Source organism: Cyrtonyx montezumae, unplaced genomic scaffold (assembly GCF_038088225.1).
Source record: "Cyrtonyx montezumae isolate F1298 unplaced genomic scaffold, pur_monq_1.0 scaffold_1, whole genome shotgun sequence".
Lineage (NCBI taxonomy): Eukaryota > Metazoa > Chordata > Aves > Galliformes > Odontophoridae > Cyrtonyx > Cyrtonyx montezumae.
In genome coordinates, this window is record NW_027071825.1 from 11153613 (window position 1) to 11165745 (window position 12133).

The following is a 12133-nucleotide window of genomic DNA, read 5'->3' on the forward strand; positions in this document are numbered from 1 at the left end:
TCCTTAAGTTAATGGCTTTTTTTTTTTTTTTTTGCATAACGTTTCCCATATTTTTCACAGAGAGAATCAACTGCTACCAGCTCCCATTTGTCTTTTACTTCACAGGTGTTGCCTGCTGCAAGATGTAGAGTGCTCAAGTAAACACAAAGGAGCTCAAAACCCAGCTTTCTGTATGTGCCTCTGCAGTCAGCTTGCATTGAAGGCACCACAGATCTGCTGTGTCTGTACTGTGTGCATGATGTCCTGCATCCGGCACAGCTCAGCTGGAGATTAAAACAAAGTTGTAGATGCATACATTTGAGCTGTTTTGTATATTTTGACAACATAGCTTTCTTATACTGACTGCACAGTCATACATCCCTGCCCATAAATCTTCACCTGAAGGCAGGTGAGCACAGGAAGAAAAGCAGCAGGAAAAAATCTCAGCCCTGCAAGCTGCCTTCCTGAAAGGTTGAGATAAGGTCCAAATAGGACAAAGGAAGTTGCCAACTCAAACTTAAGAACTGTAAGAATTTCCAATAAAGGCTGGGCTTTCCCCCAAGGATTTTCTTTAACTGAATTGACCTGCAAATACGATCTGATGTCAGGGACATGGAACAGAGGGAGCTGCAGTACCATGCCTCTCTGGAATTTTGCCATGCTTAACAGGTAAAGTGGGGGTCATCACCTGGGTTTCACCTGGAATGTTGTTCCCAGTCTGTCTCCAGTATACAACAGGAACTTGAGATGGAATTGGGCCAGAGTTATACTTAATATTTTATTCATCTTTGAAATGGCTAATGCATTGAAATAAAACTGTTTTAACTATCATCTTGTATGTGTTAGGCCCTGTCACTTTCTTTTACAAATCCTCACATTTATCACCATCAGCCTAAAAAGCAAGGAAGGGTTATTACTGACTTGACCATAGATGTCACGAGGCCTCACTGTTGCACCTTCTCTTTCTGTTAGCTCCAGCTATTGCCTGATCACTGTCTACCTAGTCGCACACAATAATGCCCCATTACAGTTGGAATGGTTTGTTAAACTTTATAGCACTTAGAAATGCTCTTGAGGCACCAAAATGTTTTGATTCAGAATGGAACATATAATACCTGCCAAATTTGCAGGTTTGAAACCACTTCCAGTAAGAATTAAAAAAGGCCCTCTTCACAGCTGAAATAGGGCTATCAATACTTGACTTGTCTGCCCATGTGAAATAGCGGGTTCTTTTCTCTGACGTCGCAATTTAGTTTAAAATAGCTTTGATGATGACAGGGTACATGTGAGTGATAAGACCATAAAGATGACAGTCTAATCTTACAAAGATGACCGATCACTGATAAGAGATTAAGTCACACAACATTTGAAAAACCAGATTATCTGTCTGCTAGGATGGTGTATGTGTACACCTCCTGCCGAGCCATGCTGAGATGCCAATGACATACAAAGATACTACTTCTTACAAACTAGAAATGCTTTTCTCAAACCATTGGGTTGAAAGAAAGAAAATAAGTGAGAAAAAAAAAGCTCTAGTCCTGTAGTGAGCTTTTTTTTTTTTTGTCCAACATTCATTTTTCAGGTTAGTAAAGTATTTAGATGTACAGCATATAAATAATTTAGAGACACTATAAAAGGATCTAAATTAGCCAATTCTGTCCTATAATTAGCACTCACAGCTATGTTGGCAATGGGTGGGTGATTATTAAACACCTTTTATTATCAGTTTTATGTACTACAATAAAAATGAAAATTATACTTACAAGAATTATTAGACATGCTGGTCCTATAAAACTCCATATAAAATTATTCTTTGTGCTGAGCCAACATCTGAAAAGTAAACAGCACAAAACATCTTGAAATGTGTGAGGCTATTGTGACTATTGCATCCACATGTATGTTGATTTGAACACAAAAACAGCAACTTACACTTCCGTGGTACCATAGTACTTGTATCCCAGTGCAGCAGAGATGCCAACTACCACAGCTGGACTGACATAGCCAAAGACATAGAAATTCTTGTGCAAGAAGCCCTTGTTATAGATGACTCCCACAACTATAAGGTAGAGGTGAATGCCTTCAATGCACATCCATGCAAAAGCAGCTAAAAGGAAATAATGGAGTAATCCAGCAGTAATTGAACAGACGAGCTAGAAATTCAACCAGAGAAAGCAAGAGTCACAATTCTATTAATATATCTCTGTTAATATTATAGCACATGCACAGCAACCTAGCAATACTCAGACAGTACAGCAGCACAGATGTAAGGCTGATTGACAAGATCTTGGCCTGTACCCACAAGCACACTTGTTCATTAGCATTTTCAGTAACAACTGCTAAAATAAGAAGATGACATTCAACTTTTAAAATCAATGCGTGTCTTTCCAGAAAAACTGCATTAACAGTTTGACAAGGTTGATCCCATTGCAATACCCAAGTATCACAGTTACATAATTTGTTGATCTAGACAAAACCTATTTTTGTGATTTTTGTAACAATGCAAATAAGCTTCATGAGCAATTATTTCTAAAGAAACTTTTTACTATTAAAAGTTCATAAGATGATATTCCTCAGTCAATATTGTAGTGCAGCCTCAGGGACTGGAGTTCATGTTTTTTTCAGGTAATTTTAAATTCTATTTAGCAATTTGTGGTAGGGCTTTCTTGATAATTTATGCATGATTTAATTTCCTAAAGCTATTCTGAGATGCAAGAATCAACAGTCCTAATTGTATGAAAAGCGACAGGGATTGGTCAAGACCTCACTTTTAGAAAGCAAAAGTCCTCTAGCCAATGTCTTTAATGACCCCTTGGGACTGCAGCTCTGACCTGGCTTTTAGGAAAAATTGTCATTCATAGAGAGCCACCAAAACTGCTTTATGCAGCATTCAAAGCAGATGTGAAAATGTCAAACACACTGAGATAATGTTCAGTTAAAGTGAGAAAGTTTGAATGAAACTCATGGACCAAATTCAACTTGCATCAGCTCAGATGACAGTTCTACTGCTATAGTTAACAGCAAGTCCAGGTGATCATTTTTTATCTCACACTGACTAAGAAGTCAGTGTCACTAGATTATACTGGTAAATACAGTAGAAAATACTGGAAGTAATGGAAGATGGTATCTCATACTGTATATTTTCTTTACACCACAAAATCAAGACACAAGTGAAAACTACTCACCTTATTATTGTTCATATTAATTCCAATCAGGAAAATAAGTTCCGCCAGGAAAAGGCTGCAGCAGAGGTTTTTGTGAATTGTCGTTCTAGTGCTTTGAATTTCACTGAAGAACCAGAATGTAAAAATGCACATGGAGAGGCAAATCAACGAAATAATTATTCCTAGCTGAGTGATTCTTGTAAGAATGTTATAATTTGTAACACCCTGGGGGAAAATTATAATATAATATTAAAAAGAATAGCTTTGTATGTTCTCAAGAAAGACCACATTCTATTAATACAGTTTTTTTCTTATTTTGAACAAAATATTAACAAAAAATGTTTGCAGTTTCAGTGCAAATTCACATTTTTAAGATTATGCAAAACACTGTTTGTTTGTTCATTTTGTTTTCAGGGGAGGAAGATATAACTCTAAAGGAAATTAGTAATGAACTGTATATTTTACTGTTTTTCCATTTTCTGGTATTTCTTAGCCAAGCTTTATTAACATCAGTATCTCATAATATGGTTTAAAAATCATATCATTTTAGTGAATGACAAACACACTGGCAGTAGAACATATATTAATATGACATGAACATTTTCTAATATAAAAGGACTTATCACAGCAGTGACTTAGATAAGCAAAATTGAATAACCGTCTTACTGAATTTACAACATGATCAAAACAAGACTCTGAAATAACAATCATTTCAAACAAATGCTATTCCAGATATGTAACAGGAATGTTCTCTAAAGAAACACAGGCTATTTTAATATTGGTTGTGAATATTTTTGTATAGGAACAAGGTTACATTTGCTGCTTGATATTCACACAAAGAATCTCTGAAATACATGACTGCGCATCAGCATAAGGATAGCATTCAGCTAACCAGAAAATGCATTGAAATATTTTTTTTCCCTAAATAAAGGACCAGAGATTATCCTCCTCCCATTCTTCCTTTTCCAAATAACCATATAAGTACCTGCAAAGGCCTTAAATGTGAACTGACGACTTAGGATGCTATTTAGCAAGCTGGAAACAGCCTCTATCAGCATGAATTTCACAGTGTGAGAGTTCTATCTCAATACAGTATATTCATGCTAATATTCTGCTTGCTGTCAGTTCTGATACCATATAAAGGTGCTTTCTGAGACAGGATCCAAGCTCCTGCAGATCCCTGTGTGGACTCACAATTTTGTTATAGTTGTGAGTGTCCATGTTTGATAGTCATGAACTTCCTTTTATTGTTGATGATGCTCCTTTGATATGCTACCGCAAACTCTCAAGAGAGCATTTAAAAGAGATTTTTAGATACCAAGGTTAGACAAATGGGTTGCAAACCTTTGCTCAAGAGAAACGGTGGTCCATGTGGTTACTGACCACTAATGAAAGCCAGTTAAATCCCATGGCAGTCTTAAAGTGCGATTTAAAATTAAAAGCAGTGCACCAAAAATAAGCACAACAGGCTGTGTATTTGAAACAAGATCCTTTGCTGCATCACTACTCTCTAATACTGCAGAAAGGGCACACAGATTCAAACACATAAGGGAAAAAATTTGTTTGCCCAGTACACAATAAATCGTGTGTTTGCTAAAGGCAAAAAAAGTACATAAATTGCACTGCAATAAAAATATAACAAATGAAGGTGAAAGAAAGTATTGGATAAAAAAAATAAATTAAAAGAGCACTTACAACAGAGCCACCTGAGGACATCAGAACTGCAAAATGAGTCAGATGATTGCATTTGCATGAGATATGAGTGGAATTGGAATGCATCAGCTCACAGCCTTCTGTAGCCCAGTTGCCATTCATTGTGTCAGCTGAATAGTTCCAAAACGCACATTTAATATCTTTATCTGCAGTCTGGAACAGAAACAAGATGTTTTACTGATGGCAAAAGGCAGGATATTTCCCATCAAGAGACCTTTCTTACATTACCCACCGCAATTCATTAAAATTTGCATGTTTCCATTGGAAGGCTGGGAAACAAAACAGCACATTGGTAAGGCTTATTCCAAGCAATTAAAATGTGGCTTGGAATGGAAGCACTTTATTCACACAGTTAGCACTCCACCAAACATGAAGGCTAATCAGATTACTGAACCCATTTGGCACTTACCAGCGTTAGAATCTTTACCTACTGGAAACACTGTTATATATACCCCTGCACCTGCTGAACATGGACTAAACCCCAAGGTTACAGTCACATTGCTTGTCCTGCTTGTAGTCCCTTTTATAAAGGCAACTCAAAATCTGAAACTTATTCCATGTATTTCACAAAGCTGTCTGGGAGAAAGTCAGGGTCATATCAAACCTGGTATATCAAGTGTGATGACAGCAATGAATAAGACCATTAATATTATTTATTACTGATAGTGCGTACAAACACTAGTCAAAGATCAGCTCTCCACTGTACTAGATTCTGTATAAATATATGCAAATTTATAGAAAGCTGATCTCTATCTCAAATATTAAAGGCAGTAACAAATTTGAAACCTGGATAATCAAGGTTAATGCCTCACTCTTCTCCCGCCACCCTGCACAGATTCATTTTCTTGTTGCCATGTGATACATAAGATGATTCTTCACATACAATTGAAGCCAGCAAAATCTATGTAAAACAAAAGCTCTCAATATAGAAAAATATATTCAGGTGCGCTATATTATAGGTTCTTCTATTACCTCTTTTGTAATTGTTAAATTTTTGCATTAATCTTGAAGCTTTTTTTTGTTCCACAATATATATATAACTATCTGAAAAACCTTCAAGAAAAATAAAAACCTAATTACAGAACAATCAGGAATCAGTAACATTGGTTCAGGCAATTGCATTTTATTCATACTGAAGCCAAAGAAAGATGGCGTTGCTGCCCTTACTTTAGTCTAGTAGAACTTTCCAGCAGTATCATATTCAGCAGTGAGGACGATACATTTGAGATCATCATTTATTTCTCTGATACAAATAAACTCACAGTAGCAAACAACAGTTATACCTGAATATATCATACACTGCAGAAACAGTTACATCACACACAATAATTAGCTACTGCTTTGTTTCAAAGTTGTTAATAAAAAAAAATCTTACCTTGGCATACTTTAGCGTAAATGTTATTTTCTCGAGTTCATAGAGCGTAGGTGGATTTGAGCTAATTGCAACAGCTATAACTGATGAGCTTACTGTATGTCTCTGCTCTGAACCATCTTTCGAGGAGTGGTTTTTAGGTGATGAAAGCAAAGAACCAATATTGCTATACCGCAGAAACACAACTGCAACAGTGCCTATCAATCAAACAGACCATGTTTAGTAGTTTGAGGTTTTTTTTATAGAAGAACAAAATTGGAGACATTAAGGAAACAATAAACAATAGACATCATTACTGTTATTGCATAAAATATGCAAAACAGATGGAACCTTTGTGGAATACTTATAAAAATGTTTTAGTGACAATGAAATATAGCTGTATTTAAAACAATGTAACTGCCATTAGAATTAAAAATGTGTGTTCATGTTGGAAATTCTAATTAAATGCATGCATATCTTTTTTTTTTTTTCAAACTAATATATGCATGCTGCAGTTCTGCAGTTGGCTGCACATGTGGTATCAGGTCTCATAAACCAAAACAGCTCAGACGTGGGCCTCTCTAAAGCATGTGGCTTGATTTGTCTTCCATTACAGTGGAGACAAGGGGAAAGTGCGTTGGAAAAAAAAATCAAAAGTATTTTGAAATGTAGTACTGACCAGAAAAGTAACACTTTTCTTCCCTGTACCACAATAAACAAAATTTTGAATGCTGATAGGTATTTGGCTCAGATTAGCTGGAAGATTAAGACTTAAAAGCATTTTTTGGTGTGTTCATTGGTTTAGGTGCATTAATTCTGTAGCTTTTTAACCGCATTCATTTAATTTTAGTGCTGGACTATTGCTAGTTATAAGATATTTCTATAACACTCTGAGGTCCAAGCCAAATTCAGGACCCTTTTGGTTTTGGTCCTGGGGAAAACGTGTTCTTGCATTAATGAGCTACTCTCTAAATAGAAAAGATGCATTAACTTTTGGTGTGAAACAGAACTGGGGGCTGATCCAAAGTCAAGGAGCTTAGAAAGGGATAAAGTTCAGGTCTCTGGTACCAATAACCAGCATTAATGCTTACTGGTCCTCCCTGTGAGATTGTCATTGTGGAAATAATGGTATAAAAACCAGTGTTGAGACAAGAAAGGGTTGGTGAGATGGCAATAAAAATGCCTTGCCTCTGTAGTTAACAAGGCTGCAGCTCAGTCTTAGTACACTGCACATTTGCTTGTTTACTCGTGGGTACAATCTATTCAAGGAGTTTAACACCCCTGCTCTCTAATCATCATCTCCTACCATTGGGTTGAGATTCCTCTTTCTTCTTTGGAGAGATCTTGATGTAGTCTCCTTCTGTGTATACATGTGGGTGAATGTGTTTCATGTGGTGTGAATCAAAAGCAAAAACCTTCAGTGCTGCAAAAGAAGAAAAATAGTGTAAAAATCACAGCTCCATTATGGTCTAGGCTAATTTACAATTGGATTAATAAATGTGCTATTGAATTGTATAATTACTGTGAATTTTAAGTATATATAATCATGCCAAATATTTCAAGAAAAAATTCTATTAATATAGCATGTTTGCTTAGACTTCTAGATTTTGTTATTTTTGTGCATACATTTTGCTTTCATACTTTTTACACTTTCCATGAGAAATATAGTCTTTTATTTACCTTGCATTAAATTAGGCACTGGAAAGAATAATGTAGGTTACTTTAGGAAGAGCTATTGCTTTATTAAAAATGCATTTCTGAAAGGGACCACAAATCACAATTATAAAAAGCAAAACATAAAATTCTCTTCTGAATAGTAACTTTTGATAAAAGCCAATTTTTGAAATGTATATATATTTTATAGTTATCTATCCATACTACCAAATGCACGTTGCGTAAAATAATGATGTGTCTTGTCAAGAAGAAAACAAACAAGCATCACCCCTCAGAATGGAAACTGCATTAGAGGACACAGAGTTCTTTACTCAGTTCATTATAGTGCTCAGTTTCTGTCACCCATGATGGGAACAAAAAAGTCAAACAGGTCTTTTATAGAAAACAGAGCTAAACAACAATGAACAAATCTAAAACTTGACTGATGGAGGAGTATCACTAAGCTAGACCATCTGCATTGCTTATAGCACAGCACACAAAAATAATATGAGCTATTCAATAGACCAGCTGTCAGAAAATGTTTGTCAGGACATAAGAAACTTTTTTTTTTTTTTTTTGTCAATGGAGTTCTGAAAAGCATATAGTTCAGGATCTTGCAGTATAAAAAGTGTTAGAGAGAGGTAGTGCTGTAGGTCCCAAAATATGCGTCTGGGGTATGTATGAGTCTCCTAGAAAGCGTATCAATGCTGAGAAACAGTAGCAAATAATTATAGTATTTGTGGTGGGTTTGGAAAATGACTTCACAGAACTATTTTGGAACAAAAGCAAGCCAGAAAATGATCAACTTTTTTTTTTTTTTTTTTTTTTTTAATGTAGACATTCCTTTCCATTTCCCTAATTAGCTTCTCTTAGTCACCTTGGTTGACTGGTATCTACAGTACCACCAGAAGGTGCACTGACCCCTCTATTCTCTCCATCTTAATGGACTCAGCTTCACGGTCATGAGAGCCTGAGCCTCCAGACTGGGTAGTGGATGAAGATGGGCTCTACAAGTTGTTGCCAGCAGCATTCTGGATCTGCTGCAGATCCAACTGAACTAAAATAAATCTTTTTCTGTAGAATTTATGTCACAGAACAAATCTCTTCCTATATATATATATATATATATGCACACACACTTTTTTTTTTTTTTCAGAAATGTTTGCTAATTTAGTTAGCTTTAGATAGGAGAGGTGAAAGTATAGAAATCTGGTCAGATCCAGTTTGGGTACACTCCAAAAAACAAAAATGCATGAGTGACCGTTGCCAAAGGAATCAACAACATTTGATTACAGATTTTCAGAAGGGCTGGTATTAGCCTTACTTTGCTTCTTATTCTGTAATAAAAGTAAAGCTCCTATAATCACCCAAAAATAGGTAAGTGTTGATATGAAGATGTCAATAGGCAAGAAGGTTGGAGAGCAAATTAATAGTTGAGATTACCCAATTCTCCTCTGAAATTTCTCTTGAAATAGAAATTTTAAAAAAATAAGGTCACACAAGGTCTAACTTTCGTTCTTTATTCCAACTTTATTTACATTAATTTCACTGAACCAAAAAGAGCCTTAAATCTTTAAAAAGCAAATTCAACTTTTGCTAGTTTCTGTGAATGTAAGATATACAGGATATTTTTGCACATATAAGATAAATCCAGATTCACTACAGATGTGTAACTATAATGGGAATTTGAAAGAGAATCTGAAAGGACAGTTAACCTCAGCCTCTCAAGTGCTTTTCTGTGCTCAAATGTTCAGTCTGAAAATTATGACACCTACATCAGAAGTTGGGTGTTAGTTATAAAACTCATACAAATTAACACCTGAGTGTTTCATATAACAACATTTCTAATCTCTATAATTGTGCTGAAAAACTCCACAGTGAAATTCTCATCTAAAATATACCTTAGATTAATTTTCTTTATCTTACCTATGTCACTTGCATTAGCATCTAGCTGTGTTGTCTTTTTGAAGTTTTGTGACATGAGAAGTGTTGCTTGTTCTGCAGTATGCAACAGCTTAGTCAGGCTCTGTCTTTGGTTATCAACAGGAAGTGCTTCCCAGACAGTGATTTTATCTTTTTGTAAAAAATTGTTCACAGTGTTAACCAAGACCTGTAAAAAAAAAAGGATAATTTAAAGCCCAAGACTCATACACTACTTGTAAAGAGAAAAGCACAGCTTTAAGTCTTGATCAGCTCACATTAATGGTTGTGTTACGGAGAGCTTCATTGTCAGGAACTGAGTACTGCATGGTATTGAGAGATGAATAAGATAATGCTTCGACATATGAAATCACATCTACAGGTAACAGTGGTCCCAGAGTATTCCTATTGATTTCTTGCAGCATCTCCAGGGGTGTTTTTAAATGACTAATCTGAAAAACACAGGAGCTCACATATTAATGAGACAAATAAAGCCATATTTCTATGAAAGAACATAAACCCAATGCTAATAACTGATTTCTGCGAATGAAAATGAACAGGAGGGCATAAAAAGAGGCACTACTTAAATCAAGAGTTTAATGTATAAAGCCATGGTTTTACTAAGAAAAAAAGAGTTATGACTGGCATAGCATTAACGAGGATGGTAAAAATAAAAATAATGTCCATCATAACACACTTTTTTTATTTAATCTCAACTACAGGTCAGTTTTATTTAGCATAATATTCCAGAATAGACTAGTAAGTGTGCAGAAATAATTCAATATCAATTAATATGATAACTAGGAAGAATCTTTTCAGTTTAGCTAAAGAAGTGGGAGCAAATGGGCAGTGTTTGTGTATTTTGTTATGCTTTATTCCAAATGCAGATTATAAAACATGCAGTTTAGTGGGACTAAGTTTATGAGGTACTAAAAGGTACTTTCATAAAACAGTGAGTTTAAAAAGTAATAGGTTTAAAGGGGAGATGTAGATTAAAATTGCAGTATCATGTTTGAATGAGAAAAGAATTCATACTCTACAATACTGAAATCTAATGAGATGTTATCAATCCAAGAACTCTTAACATGGGATTTGGTAGGACCTGTAGTCTCTGTTGAGTAGATTTTGTGGAATGTTTGTCTTTTATTGCCTCTGAACAGATGGAGAACAAAGGCTAAAAAATAGGCTAAAATCTTGTATACATGAAACTAAGAAATTATTTTGACTTCAGTATGAACATATATTAAAAAAAAAATCTCACAGAAAGATCCCAGTGTTAGCATTCACCATGTCTTTGCAAGTAAACACTGGAAGCATGTTAAAATAACATACTGTGCGCTGCAGATTAAAAAAGAAATCATTTTAAGAAAACAGTCAAATAAAAGCTTTTAGTTTAATTCTGGTAACTTGGTCAAATTGCTTAATATAAAATGCAAATGTATACAATTGGTTTTATTTTATTCATGCTTATGTTTCATTTATCCTTTTAAATCAGACATAATTATAGTTGTAGACTAATTAATTCATTATTTATTCACTTTTATTTGCATCAGGAAATCTTGGTTTCAGCTGAGAAAAATCTAGGGTCCTGAGTCTGAGTCTATAAAGTCTTTGCCACTTTACACATTAAGTTTTAAGAAGCATATACACTAGCACACCAGGATGTTATAGCTCTTTGGTGGACAACAGGCTGGTGATGAGCCAGCAGTGTGCACTGGTGGCCAAGAAGGCCAAAGGGGTCCTGGGGTGCATTAAAAGGAACGGGGCCAGCAGGTCAACGAAGGTGATCCTCTCCCTATACTCTACCAGGCCTCACCTGAGTACTGTATCCAGTTCTGGGCTCCCCAGTACAAAAGAGACAGGGATCTCCTGGAGAGAGTCCAGCAGTGGGCCACAAAGATGATAAAGGGCCTGGAGGATTTCCTACAACAGAAGGCTGAGTGACAGGGTCTGTTCAGCCTAGAGAAGGGAAGACTCAGAGCTGATCTAATTAATGTTTATAAATATCTGAAGTGTGGGAGTCAAAGGGATGTGGCCAACTTCTTTTCAGTTATCTGTGGGGACAGGACAAGGGGAAACAGCCATAAACTTGAGCATAGAAGTTCTGCACCAATATGCAAAGGAACTTCTTCACAGTGCGGGTGATGGAGCACTGGAATAGGTTGCTCAGAGAGGATGTGGATTCTTCTTCTCTGGAGATATTCAAGACCTGCCTGGATGCTCATGGTGTGCAGCGTGCTGTAGGGAGCCTGCTTTGCAGGGTGATTGAACTAGATGATCTCTAGAGGTCCTTTCCAACCACTAGAGTTCTGTGATTCAATTTATTATTTTGTCACTTGCTGACATTACTTTTGTG

General features: G+C 35.9%; 2 protein-coding genes across 3 annotated transcripts in view; one reads left to right on the forward strand and one right to left on the reverse strand.

Moving 5' to 3' along the window:
• The window catches only part of PTGFR (prostaglandin F receptor), a 308369-nt gene that overhangs the window by 169778 nt on the left and 126458 nt on the right, over nt 1–12133 (forward strand). The gene's annotated exons all lie outside the window — the stretch shown is intronic.
• ADGRL4 (adhesion G protein-coupled receptor L4) overlaps nt 1–12133 on the reverse strand; it is a 74699-nt gene that overhangs the window by 16752 nt on the left and 45814 nt on the right. For both annotated transcript variants that reach the window (XM_065740743.1, XM_065740734.1), the window contains 8 exons: nt 10056–10229; nt 9784–9967; nt 7511–7627; nt 6229–6422; nt 4836–5006; nt 3162–3365; nt 1909–2129; nt 1743–1809 (listed from right to left, as the gene is read on the reverse strand). In XM_065740743.1, coding sequence (XP_065596815.1) covers nt 1743–1809; nt 1909–2129; nt 3162–3365; nt 4836–5006; nt 6229–6422; nt 7511–7627; nt 9784–9967; nt 10056–10229 — 1332 coding nt within the window. The remainder of the gene's footprint in view (nt 1–1742; nt 1810–1908; nt 2130–3161; nt 3366–4835; nt 5007–6228; nt 6423–7510; nt 7628–9783; nt 9968–10055; nt 10230–12133) is intronic.